The sequence below is a fragment of the Camarhynchus parvulus genome, chromosome 7 (assembly GCF_901933205.1).
Source record: "Camarhynchus parvulus chromosome 7, STF_HiC, whole genome shotgun sequence".
Lineage (NCBI taxonomy): Eukaryota > Metazoa > Chordata > Aves > Passeriformes > Thraupidae > Camarhynchus > Camarhynchus parvulus.
Window position 1 is genome coordinate 36,434,774 of NC_044577.1, and position 19,691 is coordinate 36,454,464.

Consider the following 19,691-nt stretch of genomic DNA (forward strand, 5'->3'; position numbering starts at 1 on the left):
CTGATGGGAATCACCCTGAACATGATGTTTTCCATGGAATCTGTCCTGGGGTGTAGAGCACTAATCACAAACTCCAGGAGAGATTTGAATTTTAAACCCAGGGGTGTTCATTAATTATTGGGTTGTGTCAATTGTTTCTTTAGCACTACAGGAGGAAAATAAGAAAAAGTTGAGTGGTAGAGTGGAAAAATTGCAGGCAAAATCACTGAAATTAAATGAGCTGTGGAAACTTCAGACATAACTCTGTCTTCCTAACACCAATAAAGGTTTTATCAATGTTTTAGGAAAGCAATTGGAATTCTGTCCACATCTTTTTGAGATGGAAACCAACACTCAGGGTTACTGTACCAGCAGCATAATTTAAGTCACCAAAGGAAAAGTTCCTTTGCCTTTTTGCTGAAAAATTAATGAACAGGGGTGGGGATTTCACTTTCTAGGCTCTGCAAACGTGTTCTGTCCTAACACCCAGAAAAACAACAACCTTGTCTTTCATGACTTTAGTCTGATCTTAAAGCATCTTTAAGCCTGATTATAAGGAAGGACAACCTTCAAGTCTGTATTTACTCACAGAGCAACTCCTTAAGGCTGAGCTATGGAAAGGCTATGGAAATCTTTACTTACCATATCCGTCAGCTGAGTTGCATATTTAAAATGTTCATTGCTTGGAGAGTCAGCCACGTACTTGAACTTGGACTTGGTCTTCTCAAAATTCTCCTTTGTACTTACACTGCAGCCAAAGAAAATCAAACACACAAAACCCAGCCTATGTTAGCCTAAACAAGGGTAAGGCAATGAAAATGTGATTTTACAGAGAACTTGTGGCAAAATATTGGTGGAATTATTGCATTTGTGGGTTAACTTTTCTACCAACAACAAATAGTGTTAAATGGACAGCAAATGTCCAGAACCATTCAGCAAGAATCCAGTGTGTGTCACTCACCCCACTGTAGAGCACTTTGTTCTTCTCTGCCAGGACAAAACTTGGAGTGTCCCACACATAGCAGCCAGTGCCTTTGAGCCATTCCAGGTCTTCCTTGTATTTAACCTTTAGAAAAGAAGTAGAAAACCTCAGTTTTAAGGAGATAACCAGTGCTGAAATGAACATCAGCACAAGGTGTGGCAAAGAGAGTTACATCCATTATAAATTAGTTTCTCCTATTTTTGTGATGGACTCAGTTTATTCACACACATAATCTATCATTAGCTGTTGGAGTTCCTGTGTGAATTAAAAATAATGTACAGGTAAGGGGTTATTGTGTATGTACAGAAATGTACAATTAAATTGTTACAGGGCCAAACAAATTTAAGCAAATACAAAGGAAATTAATTACGACTGTCTGTTAATTTGACAAGGGGCTGTGCTGCAGTTTTAGCCATCAGATTCTGGCAGTTCCCAGGGCAAATTGTGAATCACTGAAAAACTTCAGCTGCTTTCCCTTTGTTGAGAAAGGAGGTTTGGGTTCATTTTGGAGACCACTTTGAACTTTCATTGTGGGCCATGCAGGAGCTGCTGGAACTCACATCACTGATGGCATCCGTGACCAGGCGGTGGTGGAAGTGCTCAGGCCGGTCTGGGATGGATCTCCAGATCCCCAGCTGGCTCATGTAATTCTCCTTATACTTCACCTACAGAGAAAATAGAAGAATTAAGTAAAACAATTGAAGAGAACACTCCAGACAACACAAAAGCTTCATTTTTTTTCCCCGAACAGCAGAACTAAAAGAGTGGAGATGAGATTAACTTGTAACACCAACAGAAATCAATATTCCAGAGAAAGACAGAAATCAACACTGATAATGCTGATTTTTTCCTAATTATTTGACATATTGAAATGGAACAAAAGGCAAAGTGGCCTATTTTAGGTTATTAAGTGTCAAACACTAATTAGGAATGAAGATATACATACACTGCTGATGTCATCAGTGACCTTCCTGTGGTAGACAATGTTCAGAGCATCCTTCACAGTGTGGTATTTGCCCTTGGTGTTCTCAAAGGTTTCTTTGTAGCGCAGCTGGGAAGAAAAAAAAAAGCACAAAAGAAGGGAAAAATGTGCCAGGAAGTGTTTCAGTTAAATTTCTCACTTCTCAGGAATGATACCCAGGCATATGTTGCTGTCTGACATCCCAGTGCAAGCCCTGAGGAATTTTAGGACGCTGCAATTGCCTACAATCAATTGTAATTTCAGTGAGACTTGTGGTGAAAATTACAGGGAATTTCCCCCAGTTCAAACATCCCTGCATCACAGGAGTGCTCTCTGGAATAGCACAGGTGACACTTCTGGCACAAAAATCTTCCCTGGCCTCCTCTAGAAGAAAGCAGCAAGATCATCCCAGACTTTCTCAGGAGAACTTCCCGTGTGCAGAAGAGTTGGGATGCTCCTTGGCAGTATTTAAAAATCACTCTTAGAGCAGTAAGACTAAATAAACTCTAGAAAAAAGCACCAGCCCTGCACATGTCCTTTCACATCCCGCTGGTTCTGAAATATATGGAAAAGCTCTCACAAATGAGCATTTTTAAATTGCCTTAAATCACAAATAACTATTCCACGCCTGAAAAAATCAATTTCACCTTAACAACCTCCTGTGCAGCAGCTCAGGTAATTTTTCTCTCTAATCTACTTCTGAATTTAAAAAATGAACACATTCCCAGTGACAGGGCAGTTTACTTCTAACACAAAACTGAGATGAAAAAGCTGATAAAAGTTATTTTTTCCTGGCCCCAGCGTCAATCACTTCACTCCAGCCTGCTCTATTTCGAGACTTGATGTGTAAGCAAATTATTTTAAATCTGTTTTTACTTTGCTGTATGGTCACACTTCAGTGCAATAGGAAATGAATTATAAAAATTGGAAAAAGAAAAAAGGCATTGCAGTAGAATCAAATCAAAACTTAATAATGTTCCTAATTTCAAATGAAAATGGACATGCAAATAAGGGGACTTCCTTGATGGGGGACACTGAGATATTCTGTGCTTCGCATGTTTGTTCCCCGCTGACTTTTCCTGTTCTTTTCATGGAGAATGCAAGGAAAGCAGCAGGGGGGTGTTCCTGGAGCACTCACATCACTGGCATTCAGGTAGGCTCTCTTGGCTCTGATCAGCACTGGCGTGTCAGGGACAGGGGTGTATTTGTCCTTCATCTTCTCATACTGGGTTTTGTACTTTTTCTAAGAGAGACAGCAAGAGGGAAGAGTCATCATTGCAATTTTAGAAGCATTTGCCAACCTGCAAAAAAAGCTTGTCTTATAAAATCCTAAAACATGTTTTCAGAATGTTTTATTTCACTAGAACTTACAAAAGAAATGTGGAATTTAAGTTCAAGAGAGCAAAAAATAAATGAAGGCTAAACAGATTTGAGCCTTGAAATGACCACTAAAATTAGAAATAAAACTTCTGAAGAGTTCAGTAGAGTGGTAGCAAATAAGAAAACAAGATTTTACCTCACTGATCATGTCCTTGACACTCCTGGCATGTGCAAAGGCTTGAGTCTGACTATCAGCATGATGGTGGGGTCTCTCCTTTGTGGCAAGCTCCACATACAAGTACTGCAGCAAGAAGAAAATTATCAAAAAAACCCACACTTTGACTAAATTCTACCTTATGTCTCTGAAAAACAGCTGTAAATTCACAATATAAACATAACCAGTGATTTCTAGGAATTCTACATTGCTTGGAAAAGGCCTGGAAAGCTTTTGCTGTACTTTAACAATATATTGAGAAGGATCCCCTCATTGATTTTCATATCAGCACAATTTTTTCACCTGGCTCTGTATTTTTTGTCCTGTCTTGGCTCTTATGAAGTCAGGTGTATCAAGGATGGATGTGTATTTTGTCTTCAGCTCATTGCCTGCAGCTCTGTAAACCAGCTGGAAAAAGACAGATCCAGGAATTATTTCTTCTGCAATTGTTTAGAAGCTGCACAATCACAGCTTTGCATTTATAACACCTCATCTATTCCAGTAAAAAACACAGGCAGGGGTTAATTACAGCTACGCAATTGTGCAGAAATAATGGAATTTACCTCACTCAGATGGGTTTTTAGCTCCTGCACTGCTCTGTATCCAGGAGTATCCAACACCACCTGGACTTTAGGCCACATTTTCTTGGCAGTACTTGTGTAGATATAATTAGACTGGAAAGGAAAAGCAGTATTAATAAAGGAAATTTTACAGTGCAACCCAACAGTGCTCTGAAACAACAAATTGGCTGCATGGCACAAAATTCTCTCATTCTTTGCTCATTTTCATCTGTTTCACTTCCTGCATGCACAGCAATAAATCCATTGCTGTCCTGCTCAGTTCCCAGGGGAAAACTCTTACCCAGAGCTTGCGGAGCTCGCGGGCACGGACCATGTCAGGAGTGTCATAGAGGAAGCAGCCCAAGCCCTTCAGCCACCTCAGGTCCTCTTTGTATTTAATCTACGAGAGAAATTAAAACCAACGTTAGACCCTTGGGATCAGTTCGACCTCGAGTCCTTAAAAGCAGTGAGAAAGCATTTTTTTGTTCCAGAACAGAAAGGAAGTGAGAGAAACCCAACCCCACTCCAAGCAGAGAGGTTTTGGACCTCGCTGCAGGTGCTGCTTACGTCACTGGTGATGTCCCCAGCGTAGCGACAGTGCAGCACGTGAGGGGTGTAGGGCAGGGAGATCAGGTGGCCCTGCATCTTGAAGAAATCCGACTTGTAGATCAGCTGGAAAACAAGGAACAAGTCAGCATTTCACCTGTGTGGTCAGGGGATAATGTCAGTTTCCTCAGTTGCTCTGTTAGGAAGGCACCTACATCGCTGACAGCCTCCTGGGTGGCTCTGACTTGGCGGATTTCAGGCGTGTCAGGGGTGGTGTGAATCTTGTCCTTGTTCTTGTGGTAGGTTGCCCTGTACAGCCTCTGTCACAAGAGACAACATTCTGCATTTGAACACAGCTCAAAACCTTGAAATGGCAAAGAAGTTCAGCACAGTGCAAGCACTTCTTACACAAATTACTTTTCCCCGCAGCCAAAGATTTCCCATTAATTTTCCCATTAAAATTCCCATTTCCCACAAAATTCCCATTTTAGTTTTCAAAAAATTCTGGAAATCTCAGACTCTAATCCTGAAAACATGTAAATACATATACTTAATTTTCATGCTATTAAAGCCAGTGATGAAAGAAGTGAGTAAATATATATGAAACCTAAAACTATTGCGACCCAATTTTATACAGATACAATAATTTCTATTCAACTTTAATCACAGCTAATAAAATCAGGCTGCAATTTTATATTATGGTAACAGCCTGGATCAATGATCCCTCACCATTCCTGATGGATACTTCTCTAAATAATTTTAAAAGCCTCAAAAAAGAGGGATCCTACAGCTCAGCAGTCAATGTACTCTCATTATGAATATTTTGGGCACTGCAAATACAACTGAAAGCAAATACATATATTTACTGTACCTCATTAATGGCTTGATTGACTTTCCTCACATTTTCAAAGCCAACATCTTTAGGTCCCAGAGTGTAGCCCTTGGCTTTCATGTGTTCATAGGCTTCTTTATATTTCAGCTGTAAGAAGTACAAAAACACACAGAAACTAAATTTGATTACGATTCTGGGTTCACTGCAGCTCTGACAGCAATTTATGCTGTATAATTAGACAGATTTTTAGAGATAAACGAGTGAGATGTAGCTGTATCACAGTTAAATACACCATGCATCATAATTATTTCTCCCTTTATCAAATGACCCCAAATTAATAATATAATAATTTTTTCTTGCATCTAATGAGGTATTTGCATAATGCTGAGGAAATTTCTATTTTGATAGTAAAGGCCCAAGCTGAGAGTCCCTTATCTGGGGCTGCTGATCATTGCCATGGTGTAGAAGGATGCTTTGGAAGGATTTAGACCCTGACTTACATCACTGCCGATGTGCTGGACGTGTTTGGCATGCTGGAAGTTGGGAGTGTCCGTGGGAAGGCTGTACCCCGTGGGCAGAGCATTCACACCAGCCCAGCGATACAAATTCTGCAAGAGCAGAGAGAAAGACTTTCTACAACTGTCTGCAATACTTGAGGGGAAAATCCGTCCATCCCAGAAATCTCTCCATCACAACTGACAAAAGACTTCTCCCATGCCTGGCGAAAAAAGCATTAAAATGCATTTTTATAGCTTGAATGAGGATATTTTCCCACTTTCATTTCAGAGCAGTGAGATGCAGCTTCACCTGAAAAGCTAAAAGCAGACAATTTGGTTTTTCAGTATCACAAACTCTGTGGAGCCCCAAGTTTTGTACTTACCTCACTCTGTATTTTGTTTGCATTGTACGCCCGCTCCAGATCCACTGTTTTATCAGTGGGGATCATCTTGCCTTGGACATTCTTCTTGTAATCACCACGATAGACAGCCTGGGAAAGAGAAAAAGTCATAATTGTCACATTCTCTTACAGTATGTTTTGTTTGCATACAATGGGAATTGTTCCTCAAAACACTGGATTAAAGATTTTGGCTTCAGGCAATTAATGATTTTAGTGATTGTGTCTACAATGAGGTGTAGATAAACAACGATGATTAAAATTAAATTAATAAAAACATATTAAAAGTCCCATTTTGAAAGCTGGCGAGATAACAGCATTTAGCTGGAAGGTGAGAGAAACACTTACTTCACTTAAATTCAAGGCGCTGATCACATTCTGGACATAGACAGGAGTGTCTGTGACCACAGTGAAGTCCTTTTTCATTTTTTCTGCCTTAGATTTGTACTTAATCTGCAGAGAGGAAGCAAGAGCTCTAATTACTAGGGCTATTAATTTTAAATTTAATTTATTGTACTATCATATTTAATATACTTACTATTAATTTCATCACTGAGCTACTTTATTAGTGAGCCAGCATTGAAACAGAAATTATATTGTAACTATGGCTTGTAATTTCATGAATCCTTCAATCAGCAAGGATAAATAACTCTTATTCCACTACACCTGGAGTGGAATAAAGCTACACTGGAGTGAAGAAGAAGACTGAGAAGCAAACCCAGAGTTATCCACTCACATCACTGCGAAGGTCATAGGCTTGCTTGGCATGGAGGATTTCAGGAGTGTCCCAGACAAAGCAGCCAATGCCTTTCAGCCAATTCAGATCATCCTTGTAGATCACCTAAGGAAGCAGAGAAGGAACCTGTAAGAATTCCATCAGGATCTAATGCCTTATTTCTAAATCACTCCAAAACACAACTGTCAAATGATGGCAAGGAAGGTTTCTACTACTTTGATTTTTTTTTTCTTTTTTTTTTTTTTGTTTATTTGTTTGTTTGTTTGAGAAAATCAGAACAATTCCTTCAGGAATTTAAATAATTTTTGTTCAATTTGCTTCAATTTGGGCAATAAATTAAAAATCCAATAATTAAAAAAAACAAAACAAAAACACTTGCTCATCCTACTGGGCTCTGATTTACTGCCAGATCCTACTCCTGGGCTGACCTACTCAGGTGAGTATGTAGAACCTTTGCCCAACCAGGATTTTCTCAGACTTCCTAAGTTTCCACACCTCATGCAACCAAATAAAGGACAATTTACAGACAGGGTAGAACTGTAATGTTATGACCCAAATGCCTGCACCATTAACACTGAAATTATTGAAACTGCTGCACAGAGGTTGTGGACTCCCCATCCCTGGAAGTGTCCAAAACCAGGTTGGATGGGGCTTGGAGCAACTTGGGATAGTGGAAAGTGTCCCATGGCAGGGAGTGGAACTGGATGAGCTCTAAGGTCCTTTCCAACCCAAACCACTCTGTGATTTTCTGATTCTATTCAAATAAGCCCCATCTAAATTACCCACCTATTGCCAAGCGTCACAAAAATTAAGTCAATGGTAACTTCAGAGCACTCCAGCAAAATTATTGTTAAATCATTTCCTCCAACAGAGCACAAATGAAGGAACATTCTCCAAAGTGAGCCAGGAACAAGTGATTTGGGGACTTACATCACTGACTTGGTCTGTGACTCTTCTCACGTGCATGTTGACCTGCAGGTCTGGCAGACACAACCAGTCGTGGAGCCGCGTGCGGTAATCGACCTCGCTGATCTTCTTCTGGGCATCCTTGGCTGAGATGATGTCCATCATGTCTGGGACAATGTGCACCTTGGCTTTGGTCTTCTCATAGGCTTCTTTGTACAGGCGCTGTGGAGTTAAAGCACTGCTTAATAAAGCTGTGTTGATAAATTTGGAGGAGATCGTTGCTATTTTCATAGGATGTCAGTGGGAGAGCAATCCCTTTGGCCCTGACTAAAATTTACATCTGGCCTGCCCTAAAAATAATTTGCAGAACCTCAGCGAGGGAGGTAAAATGTGATTTGTTCAATTTTTGTTGTGCTGATGAGTTAAAAGAAGGCAGATGATGATTTTACCCATATTACACTAAAGGTTTGCCCATGCAGGCAATGCAGTAAGTGAGTTAAAATTTACACTTATGGTTGTATTCTAGAATTTAACAAATACTGCACACTGCCAAATGCACATGGGAATGGGATTTGTAGATCAAGGCATGGGGATTCCTTGAGTTCCTGCTTCTGAGATGAGCATGGCTTTATCAGGAAAACACAAATCCAGAACCAACACTTACATCAATGTTGAGCTTCCCAACTCTGAGGCACCTTTCTGTGTTGGGATCGTCCTCAACACCTTTGGGGAGGGTGTACAGGGCTTTGAACTTGTCATATTCCTCACGGTATTTGACCTGAGCACAAGCAAAGAAATGCAACAATTAACTGACTCCCATGAGTCACTTGTGGGTTTGGAATAAAATTCATCAGCATTAAGCAAAAAGTTGAGTCCAACAAGTAGAGAAAGGCTTTAAAGCAGGATTTTAGTTTTCTGTTTTGTCTTAAATGGAGAAGAAAGCACATCATAACAATCAAGTTGTAAAACAACAGCTGACTAGAGGGTTTTAAAAATAAATATATGTAGAATAAGGCATTTATTTATTGTTCCAGCTGTTTCATTTAAAGTGATCTGTGGAGTGGTCTCTCACAATTCTAACTTCAGTAATGCATAAGATGTTTTCTATACCTAGTAAGCATCACTTAAAGACTTTTGGTGTTTTTCTGACCTGGATGATCATGAAACAGACTAGAAAAACTCTAACATTTTCTGTTTGGATTACTATAAAAACTGACATTTTTTTCCATGACAACAAGCCACAAAGGACTGTTACTCAAATGACTATCAGAGAAAAATCATTATCTACAGATACATATTGTATCTCAAATAAAAGGGGAAGGAAAATTAAAGTTTAAAAAATATTTACATCTATAACAGATGCAAGGCATGAAGGATTTAATTGTTAGAATTTTTTAAATCACTGCAGTCATGAAAAAAAATGAAGAATTTAATTCACTTACAATGCTTGCATTGTGCTTCAGTTCTTTGGCACGTGCCAAGGCTACAGTATCAGAGGGTAGTGCATAGCTGGTGGCCTTCACTTTATCCCAGGCCTTCTTGTAGAGATTCTGTGGGGAAATAGAAAGTTTGTGTGAGTGGAAAAATAGTTCTTGTAAATAATTACCAACAACCAATAGAAATCAAAAGCCCTTCTGCTTTTATTTAGACACCACATAGTAAAGTATTGAAAAGAAGGTATTAAGTGATACTTAATATCAAGTGCATGTAAAGGGTGATAAAAATCCTTTCTAAGTATTCATGTCTGTTGTCATATGAGGTTTTCATTTTGTTCAGGCGCAATTTTATTCAGGAAATTTATTTATTAATCCAGATGTTTTGCCAAGACTGGCATTACAATTGGAAAATATGGCCCTTGCCTGAAATACAGTATCTCCCCCAAGCTCAAGTAGTGCAGTGGGCCAGCGCTGGCTTTGAGAAGCCCCTGGTTTGGATGTTTATCTTCAAACAATGAACAAACAAAATAGAACAAAAATCCACATTAAAAGTCCTTAAGAAAAAGAAAATTGTGCATAAACACTTACATCACTATAGAGATGTTTCAAACTCTGAACTCTCTCTGAATCCACTGTCTCAGTCACAGTTGTGTACTTGTCCTTAGTTTTGTGGAATTCCTCCTTGTACTTCACCTGGAGGATGAAAGCTGGGTTTAGTGAATTGTTCCAATGCTCAGCAGGACAATCCTGAGCAGAAAAGGTGGGGATTTACCTCACTGGCATTGGCAGCACTTTGCAGAGCAGTCACATAGACAGGGGTGTCTGTAACCACACTGAAGTTCTGGAAGTTCTCCTTCCCTGCAGAGGTGTATTTTATCTAAGGACACAAAACAAACAAAACACTCATTAGTGCTGGAAATGAACTGGAAATCCCCTGCCAGCTTCCTTTAAAATCACATCTGGACAGCTGAAATCAAAGATTACAGCTCAGTTAAGATCAACTCTGAAAGTGACAGTTCATAAAACAGAAATACTTAAAATACAGCCAGTATGGACTAAGGAATAATGAAATTAAAAATCACAGCTGTCTTTACATTCTCCTAAGTTTTCTCCTCCTCCAATAACACAGGTGATGTCTCTACAGAAGCAACTCCAAGACTGTATTTTCACAGCTTAAACAAAATATTTCTGATGTAACAGGAATTACTTCGTTCAGCTCTGGCCTAGGACATGTCAACTCCAGTGAATCATAAATGGAAGAAAAAAAACACATCAATATTTATTTGTTTAAGGAAGACTTACCTGGCTCTGCAGGTCATAGGATTTCTTAGCCTGTAGGATTTGTGGAGTATCCCAGACGTAGCATCCAAGTCCCTTCAGCCAGTTTAAGTCATCTTTATACACAGACTACATGGAAGTGAACAGAACATTAGGTTAGGAAGAAATTTGCCTTCTGCCAATTAAACCAAGGAATTCTGCATCCTACTAAGCCAGGCAATTCACACACCCTCAGGTTTTATTGGGAAGGTTGGTTGGCCCAAGCTGAGACACCACTGACTGCAGAATATGAGCACAATCCTCTCACCTGTGGGCTGATACAACCCCAATAAACAAGGGGAATTCTTTTCCAGACCCACTGGATCCAGAAGGATTCTGGATGCTGTCCTGGCCCCTGTGCTAATTCCAGCATTCCCAATTACAATAGATAAGGATCATTGCAGTGATTGGTACTAAGAATCCAAGGCCATTGTTATTAATTCATATTAATGAATCAATTCGTAATAATTTAATATGCAAACATGATTTTTTGTGTTTAATTAATATTAAAATTAATTTAATATAATATTTAAATATTATGGATGATACTTGGGAAAAATGATGGGAAAGGCTGCTCAAATGGGTTCAGCAAGCTCACATAAGTTTGGAAGGGTTTGGACAATGTGGGATTGTTGGGGTGTGCTGGATGACCTTGATGGGTCCCTTCCAAGCCAGCCTAATCTATGGCTCTATGAATAAATGATAGACATACATCACTCAGGATCTCCTGGGCTTTCCTGGCGTGAATGACATCGTTCTCCTCAGGGGAGCAGCTCCACTGGTGGAAGTAGGTGCGGTACTCCAGGTCACTGAGGATGTGCTGGCACTTCTTGGCCAGGACGTGGTTCATCATGTCAGTGGGGATATGGACATTTTTCTTGGTGTCTTCATAGTTCTTTCTGTAGGCCAGCTGAAAAGCAAAGATTGGAGAAAAGGTGAGAGGAAATCAGAGTGGTTTTCTGTATAACTTTGGATTCTGGACTAAAAGGTCACAGCATAATCTGAGATGTGGTACCTGGATTTAGTAGCTAAACTGCCATGGGATTTAACAGGATAGAAATCTTAACTTGGATATTAATCACCTTTTATTTTGTCAAATTTCTGGAAGGACTACAATTACCTTCATTTGCAGTTTTAACAGCTGATGAAAAAACTAATAAATCTTCAGGATTAAAAAACTCATGCTCCACACATGGTTTTCATCTAATTAAAGATAGAATATTTGGGATTACACCGATTTTAGGCCCTGTGTGACACATTGTCTGTGCAGAGCTAACAACAGCCACACACCAAACGTGCATTTACTTTTCCAGTTCTTAAATTCCTATTTCAACTCAAAATCTACACTTTTATTTGTAAAGGAAATTAATCCCACATGGTATTTTTTACTGCTCAGATCCTTAGACTGAAACAGAAAAAGGAGCTTTTTTTCCTTACTGTAGTATTCCTAATAGCTGAACAAATCCCTTCTCAAACTCCTAAATAATTTTAAATTCAATTATTAAACCCACATATAAAAATAAGCATTCAGGGAACATAAGCATGTTGAAATAATTTTTATTGATATTATTGTGGATTTATGTTAAGGTTGGACTTGATCTTGGAAGTCTTTTCCAACCTTAATGATTCTGTGATTCTACAGTTCGATTAAACTTTGCACTATTTATGTTTAAGTAATAAAATAGTAAATTTCATCTGTGAAATAAATGGTGAAATAAATGAAATGGAAAATATTCCAGACTTGTTCATTCCTTACCGCGCTCCTCATCTTCTGGAATTCCAGGGAGTGAATGACACTGGGGAAATCACCAATATCCTTCCCAGCCAAGTAGTGGCCTTTCAGCTTCTCATATATTTCCTTGTATTTAAGCTGAAAAAATATTCATGCGGAAATTTTAATTTTCATTCTAACAACACAGGGAAAGGGAAAGAATGGGAACTCCCTCCTGACCTCACTGTTGATTTGGTTTGCATGTTTGGCTCCCACAAGTGGAACATATTTCTCATCCAGAGAGTATCCAATGGGCTTGCTCAGTTCCCAAGCCTTCTTGTAATGTTTCTAGACAAGAAAAAGCACACACAGATTTAATGAAAAAAACAATTCTATTTCCCATTTATACACACATGGGATATAAAATGAAATACAGAATATTTTTACAGAGTTGTTCCCAATAAATTAAATGGAGAATGTTCATTTTGAACAGTCGTCCACTATAAGGCAAACAGGACAAGTGTTCACTTCAGGAAGCTATCTGAGCACAAATTTGAGCTAGTTTTTGCTTTCTTTATTATATTTATACCAGAAGGGTAATAAAAATATCCAAAATATAGATATGAGCTCTGGTATAAAAGTGCAGTATAAAATTGAGATTGATAATTTTATAGATTATCAAAATTGTGAAAAATCTTCAAGAAATATTGGTGTTTATTAAAGAAGCATTAGTGTCAATGGCACTTTCCTAATACTTTTTTGTTAAATATTAAATATATTCACCTTCAGATTAAATTATAAAGTGCCTACTCATATGAATGAGTAATCACTTATATCTTTAAAAAATAGAGGTTTCTCATTAAAATCAGTGAGACTACTAAAAAGTAACTGCTTAATTATGTAAATAATCTACAGTTTTCATTTATTATAAAAAAAAGTAAATGTAAAATTTATCAGTAATCTCCAAAGATATTATTGGATGGAATTATATTTGGTTTTGTCACACTATTTTGACTTCCAAGCACCACACAGCTGTCCTTTGAGATCACTTCAATAAAGAAAGGAATCATCCTGATTCCAGGATGATCCAAACAGGAAAGCTGAAGAAAAAAGCGTTTAAATAACCTCCCAAGTGCCACTACTGAGAGTAGAACAGTTCCTCGAGTCCACCCCACATTTTAAAGGCTGGTATTTATGGGATCTCACCTCACTGTGGAGCAAGGCCATGTCTTTGGCGTGGTGCAGAGCAGGAGTATCATCAGACCCGATGTACTGGCCTTTCTCCTGGTTAAATGTTTCTTTGTATTTTAGCTACAAAAGAAATCAAACACAGTGGTAATTCCACAGGAGAAATACATTATTCCCATTAGTCTATCTATTAGTAGTAGACATTAATTTTCTCTTGTGTCATAATGCTGTGTAGGACATTCCAACCATGGTAATACACAGGCAAATGTTACTGTGTCACCTCAAAATACACATTATATTAATGAAAAATTCAGATACTGCTCAGCAAATACAGTTTAGCAACACCAGGAATTCCATGAACTGTTCATCAAGAACAGGAGTCAGTTTTCTGTTAGAAAAATCTATGCAAACTCTAAGTCAGGGACATGCCATATTCTTCTACAGCAAAATGTTAAATTATTTGGAACAGCAGTATTGTGTTGTTCTTTCGCATCACTTCTTACTAAACTTGTTCACCCCAGGCAAGCCTGTTACTAATGAGGTGCACACACAAATATATAAGGCTAAAACTAGTATAATTAGCAAAAGCAATTAAATCATCTCCTAATTCTTCTATATGAATTTTTATTTAAAAAAAAAGGTACATACATCACTCTGATTGACAGAGTTCATCTTTGCCAAAGTGATCTCAGGAGTGTCAACCACACTGGTGTATTTGGCAAAGTTGTCCAGGGCTTCTTTTGTGTATGCTCTCTGCAACGAGGCAAAATAATGTCTTAAACACTGCATGAGAAAGAAGTGCCAGTTGTGGAACTGCTGAAATATTTTCTCTTACCTTGTTTATCAGTTCTTGTGCATTCTTAACCTTCTTATGCTCCACTGAATCGAGAGGGATCCAACCAATGCCACGGAGCCACTCCAAATCAGATTTGTAGATGTTCTAAACCAGAAAAACAATGCAAAAGGACAGAAATTACTGAGCTCAGAATGGATGATGTACTGTGGGAAAGACCTCGTAGGGCTGCAACATCACTCACATCACTCTGCAGGTCGTAGGCCTGCCGTGCGTGGATCACGTCATTCTGGTCAGGAAGGCAGGTCCACTGGTGCAGGTACTGGCGATAGTCAACGTCACTGACCAAGTTCTGGCCCTCCTTTGCTGCCACAACTGCCATGGCATCTGAAGGTATGTGGATTTTGGACTTGGTTTTGTTGTAGTCTGATTTGTAGAGCCTGTCGTTCTGGATCTCGCCCGCGTGCTCGTACCACACCAGTTTGGGGTCATCCCTCATCTTGGCAACTCCCACGTAGTGACCTCTCTGCTTGACATACTCAGCTTTGTATTTCAGCTGGTGGGAGAAGGGAGAATCACAGAGAAAATCAGCACTGGCTGTACCCACTCTGGTTTTAACCTGGGAACAGCTTCAGCTTTGTCAACACAAAGAGCACAAAAGACAGGGAGTTGTCAAATGCAGCCTCAGGTTTTCAGTGTAGCACCAGATAAAAATCTGGTTACAAACAATAATATTACCTTGTATAAGCCTTCCTGTTCAAAATATAGCATTTTCTAGTCTAATATACTCCCCATTTTCAGTAAAAGATATTGTTAACACAAGAGGAAAGACTTGCTAGAAAATGTTTTCTAACGAGCTTATTTAGTCTCATTTTGGCAACAAATTATTTGAGATCGTCTGAAGAGTGGATGCTTATTTACAGTATTTACATCAAACTGTTTTGACAAAATGTTTATTCCAAGTAAGAGTCATGTAATAATTTCAAGATCCATTATGTAAATGTTAAAAATGAAAAGTGTGTACTGGCCTAGAGGTTTTGATATGCCAAGAAGTGAAGTTAGAGCCATATATGTTATAATCATAGTATCACTTCAAATTATACACATTTTTTTATTTAAAACTTACAAAATATGGAAGTCCAGCTCAGTTGATTTTGAAAGGACTATTTCTGGAGAGAGGGAATGTGGAAGGAATCTGACCTTCAGCACTAATACCTCCAAACCCCATAATCACAAAGATAGCTGAATTATTTGAAGGACATCGTGGAATTCATAGGCCATGAAAAGTCTGGATGTTACCCCAGATGGAATGCTTTTTAAGTCTGTTTGGGAATTTTCAAGGCCTTTAACATTTCAGGCTTCCAAGTGAGAAGAATCATTACCTCACTTTGGACATCACTTGAGTGCTTGGCATGAGAGATCTGCACCGTGTCAGGAGGCAGGAGGTAACCAGTGGCCTTTTCTTTCTCCCAGCTTTCCTTGTACAAATTCTGTGGGAAATAAAAATGATGAGGAATTCAACACTACTACAGTGATAATTACTGTATGTGTGTTATTTATTTAGAGGCATAAGGATAACAAATCCTTCCTTCAAATTGTTATCAGTAAGGTAGGTTTTTTAAATACCAAAAAAATGTGAGTAGAAGCTGTCAAGGAGAGACCACGCACCTGATTTAGAATTCTGGCTGCCTCTCGGGCCATGTCCAGCTGTGGTGTATCTGTGAGAGTATAATTTGTCTTGGCCTCATTCCATTCTTTGTGGTATTTAATCTAGGACACAGAAAGAAATGACTGTCTTGTAGCACCCCCATGGAACTGGCAAAACACCATAATTTACACGCAAAATAGCAAATCAACCCCTGAATTGGCAAGGCTAGTAGACAAAGCACATTAAATACAGAATCACAGAAGTCAAATGTAGCCCAGACACTGAGAGCAAACTTACATCACTGAGGATTTCAGTGCTATTCTTTGCTGTGACATAATCAACTCTGTCAGCCACGGGAGTGAATGGGAGAGTTTCAGCTTTAGTGCGGTACTTCCTCTGTACAAGAAAGAGTACACAATGAATGTTGTGAAATACTGCAGTTGTATTTTTCATTTGAAAAAAAATCCTAATTGTTTAAACCACTTAGAATACTTTAAGTGACAAATATCCCTGAAGAAAATTTAATATTGAAAAACATTTGGTTACCTCACTCAGGAGATCTCCGGCATATTTGACATGCTTGACTCCAAGGGAATCATTTGGCAACCATCCGATTCCCCGCAGCCATTCCAAATCAGCTTTATAAACAGCCTGGGAAAACAAAAGAGGGTCCATGCTCTTAGCTACACTTCCCTGGACAATCCAGCAAGATTCATAAATAACAGAATTTAATCCAGTAGTTAAAAGGGGAGCAGTAATTCCAATATGAGCACTACATCTGAATTTATGGCACTTCAACCATTTATAAGGGGCCTAGACTTAGCAACTCTAACAAAGAGCAAGGTGATCTCCCTGAATTCAGGAACAGATTAACACCTGTTAGAGCTGAAGCAGGATGAGAAGAGGCAATACAGGATTAAATTAGGGGGTGTTTCCAGGTGAACTTACATCGCTCTGGAGGTCGTAGGCTTGCCTGGCATGAATGACATCGTTCTGGTCGGGGAGGCAGATCCACTGGTGCAGGTAGTGCCGGTAGTCGGCGTCGCTCACCAGGGCCTGCCCGTGCTTGGCTGACACGATGGACATCATGTCCACTGGCAGGTGGCACTGGGTCTTCTGCTTGGCAAAGTGCTTCTTGTACTCTCGTTCGCTCTGAACTTTGGCCACATCCAGGGCAAACTGGATTTTGGAATCTCCCTTTGCATTCGGCACTCCCACATAGTGTCCTTTCTGCTTCTCGTGCTCCAGCTTGTATTTGTACTGGGGGAAGAGCAGAGGTCACCATCAGTAACAGCTAGAAAGAGCTCTTAGAGCATGGGAGATGCCTCTTTTGGCACTTACATCACTGGCAATCTCTCTAGAAGCCTTGGCTGTCTTGATTGGAATTGCATCTGCTCTCAAATCATAGCTCATCTTCAGCTCATCCCAAGCTCCTTTATATTGTTTCTGAAGAGACAGATAAAACATCTCACACATGCTGAATGCTCTGGCATTTGTCACTACAGAAACAGAGTCTCCAGCCATTTATTTGCTGAAACACCATGAAATTTTTGAGCAGTACTCCTGCTCCACACGATAAATGCAGCTGCCTCTGAAACATGCAACACCAGTTATACAACATATATAGCACAGAAGGGTGTTTGTAAAAGCGTAAAAAATATTTATGTGTCTTGGATTCTCATCCATTTCAATAAAATATTCCCTCAGTGGGGCATGATATTAATAATTTTTAAATAGCTGAATGCAAATATTTGTTTTAAAATGGCTGAATACTTTAAGGATATTCAGTAGAGGGAAGAGAATGTCACAAGTCCTGTATGAGGACAGACTTCAATGAGATTCACAGAAATTCAACATCATAGAATGATATAATCCACATACTATTTTAGAGAAAACAGAATGATAAACATACCTGGCTGTAATTAACAGCATTAGCCTTGGCTAGGTTGATTTCAGGGGTGTCTGGCATGATGTGGATCATAGTCTTGTCCTTTTCCCAGGCTTCTTTATATTTTTGCTGTTAAAACAGTCATTTAATAATATCATCAGAATTATGGAATTTCACTTATCAATAACATAAAATCCCATAAATTTCTCCTGAACTATCATCTCTAAAGAGTAAAATGTTTGGAAAAGCATTAAACTTAAAACACCACTGATCAGTTTTACGTTTTAGCAGTGAGAATTCTCTTTAGCTGTAGTTTCTAGTGTGGAAGTGGCTTTGAGGAGGTCGGAACGTACAGCACTGATCTGTTCAGCATTGGTTTTGGCCAGAACAACATCTGGGGAATCCACAACACTGGTGTACTTCACGCTGTCAATGGGGGTCCGATACACGTTGTCACTCAGGAGATCCTGGGCATTCTTCACCCTCTTAATTTCTGGAGAGTCGTTGGGCAACCACCCAATTCCACGGAGCCACTCTAGGTCTGACCTGTACACAGCCTGGGTGAGATGGCCAGAAAACAAAAACATGGTTTAAAATTATTGTCTTAATAATCTTAAGTTATGCAAAGCAGATTATGTTTTATAAACCTAGCTAGAGTCAGATGAATCCTTTTTGTAGACAGGAGATGTTCAGTGTCATAAGTAAAATTAAAACTGGCCACAAGTTTTTAAGTAGTTCAGCTCTTAAACAACACATTCTAAACCTTGTAAGGAGAAACAACTGAAAGGACCTACAGTTAATGATGATGAATATTAAAAGCTTAGAAGACTCTTCCTGTCTCCCCCAAAACAGTTATTCCTCTAGCAATTTCAACAATTTACAAGTCCTAACAAAACCCCAAGCTGCCTACCAGGAAAACTGACAAACAGCAAGGAACAGGAACCTCATCTCCAAAGCTTGTAATTGAAACAGTGGAAGAGGAACTGATAAGCACCAAAGCCAAGTCAGGAAATCAGCTGCACTGATCCTGCTTTGCATTCAGCCACTAAAACCTCTCACTGGCTACCTCACAGAGTTTTCTTCCAATTAAAGAAATTTCCAAGCTTGCTAAAGCAAACAGAAGTAACAAAAGCCACCTGATTCCAAGGCAGCAAACAGCTCTTACTCCTAAGTCCCACCAAAGCAAGAAAGACAAATCCTTCAGCCTCTCCAAATCAGATCTGTCCAAAAGCATTATGTAACACATTATGAACTAAAGTTCTACAATATTCAGAGATAAAACCAATGCTTTTTAAGGGTGCAAAAGAGTACATAACAGCAGTAACAAAAAATTGAAGAAAACAGTCTCAACATAAATCTGTTGTGGCTGTATAGCATTGAACAATCAGAACAAGGCTATAATCTATTGAATAATAAAACTACACATCTCTGTGGGTACTCACGTCGCTCTGCAGGTCGTAGGCCTGCCGTGCGTGAATCACGTCGTTCTGGTCAGGAAGGCAGGTCCACTGGTGCAGGTATTGCCTGTAGTCAATGTCACTGACCAAGTTCTGGCACTCCTTGGCTGCCTGCACTGACAGGGCATCCACAGGGATGTGGATCTGGGTCTTGGAATCGTTGTAGCCCTTCTTGTAGAGGCGGTCATTCTGCAGGGCCATGGCGCTCGCGGCCTGCGCCAGCTTGGGGTCATCCTTGGCACTGGGGCACCCGATGTAGTGGCCTTTCTGCTTCTCGTGGGTTTCTTTGTACTTGTACTGGAAAAGCAGAGAGAACAGAAGG

The 19,691-nt window shown here is 39.4% G+C and overlaps 1 protein-coding gene across 2 annotated transcripts in view; it reads right to left on the bottom strand.

Annotated features, from left to right (window-relative positions):
• Positions 1 to 19,691, bottom strand: part of NEB (nebulin) — a 98,341-nt gene that overhangs the window by 35,098 nt on the left and 43,552 nt on the right. The window contains exons 72-109 of one of the 2 annotated variants that reach the window (XR_004060875.1): positions 19,355 to 19,666; positions 18,266 to 18,469; positions 17,937 to 18,041; positions 17,366 to 17,470; positions 16,973 to 17,284; positions 16,571 to 16,675; positions 16,322 to 16,420; positions 16,045 to 16,146; positions 15,759 to 15,866; positions 14,621 to 14,932; positions 14,419 to 14,523; positions 14,232 to 14,336; positions 13,602 to 13,706; positions 12,636 to 12,743; positions 12,441 to 12,554; positions 11,397 to 11,594; positions 10,670 to 10,774; positions 10,140 to 10,244; positions 9,956 to 10,060; positions 9,374 to 9,481; positions 8,596 to 8,709; positions 7,956 to 8,153; positions 7,026 to 7,130; positions 6,638 to 6,742; positions 6,275 to 6,382; positions 5,895 to 6,002; positions 5,434 to 5,541; positions 4,778 to 4,882; positions 4,584 to 4,688; positions 4,318 to 4,416; positions 4,020 to 4,130; positions 3,760 to 3,864; positions 3,439 to 3,543; positions 3,061 to 3,165; positions 1,908 to 2,012; positions 1,522 to 1,626; positions 941 to 1,045; positions 622 to 727 (exon numbers count right to left, since the gene is read on the bottom strand). Coding sequence is in view for 1 of the 2 variants with exons in the window: in XM_030952015.1 (XP_030807875.1) it covers positions 622 to 714; positions 941 to 1,045; positions 1,522 to 1,626; positions 1,908 to 2,012; positions 3,061 to 3,165; positions 3,439 to 3,543; positions 3,760 to 3,864; positions 4,020 to 4,130; positions 4,318 to 4,416; positions 4,584 to 4,688; positions 4,778 to 4,882; positions 5,434 to 5,541; positions 5,895 to 6,002; positions 6,275 to 6,382; positions 6,638 to 6,742; positions 7,026 to 7,130; positions 7,956 to 8,153; positions 8,596 to 8,709; positions 9,374 to 9,481; positions 9,956 to 10,060; positions 10,140 to 10,244; positions 10,670 to 10,774; positions 11,397 to 11,594; positions 12,441 to 12,554; positions 12,636 to 12,743; positions 13,602 to 13,706; positions 14,232 to 14,336; positions 14,419 to 14,523; positions 14,621 to 14,932; positions 15,759 to 15,866; positions 16,045 to 16,146; positions 16,322 to 16,420; positions 16,571 to 16,675; positions 16,973 to 17,284; positions 17,366 to 17,470; positions 17,937 to 18,041; positions 18,266 to 18,469 (4,599 nt within the window). In the remaining variant the exon portion in view is untranslated. The remainder of the gene's footprint in view (positions 1 to 621; positions 728 to 940; positions 1,046 to 1,521; positions 1,627 to 1,907; positions 2,013 to 3,060; positions 3,166 to 3,438; positions 3,544 to 3,759; positions 3,865 to 4,019; positions 4,131 to 4,317; positions 4,417 to 4,583; positions 4,689 to 4,777; positions 4,883 to 5,433; positions 5,542 to 5,894; positions 6,003 to 6,274; positions 6,383 to 6,637; positions 6,743 to 7,025; positions 7,131 to 7,955; positions 8,154 to 8,595; positions 8,710 to 9,373; positions 9,482 to 9,955; positions 10,061 to 10,139; positions 10,245 to 10,669; positions 10,775 to 11,396; positions 11,595 to 12,440; positions 12,555 to 12,635; positions 12,744 to 13,601; positions 13,707 to 14,231; positions 14,337 to 14,418; positions 14,524 to 14,620; positions 14,933 to 15,758; positions 15,867 to 16,044; positions 16,147 to 16,321; positions 16,421 to 16,570; positions 16,676 to 16,972; positions 17,285 to 17,365; positions 17,471 to 17,936; positions 18,042 to 18,265; positions 18,470 to 19,354; positions 19,667 to 19,691) is intronic. The other variant, XM_030952015.1, reaches the window with a different exon arrangement.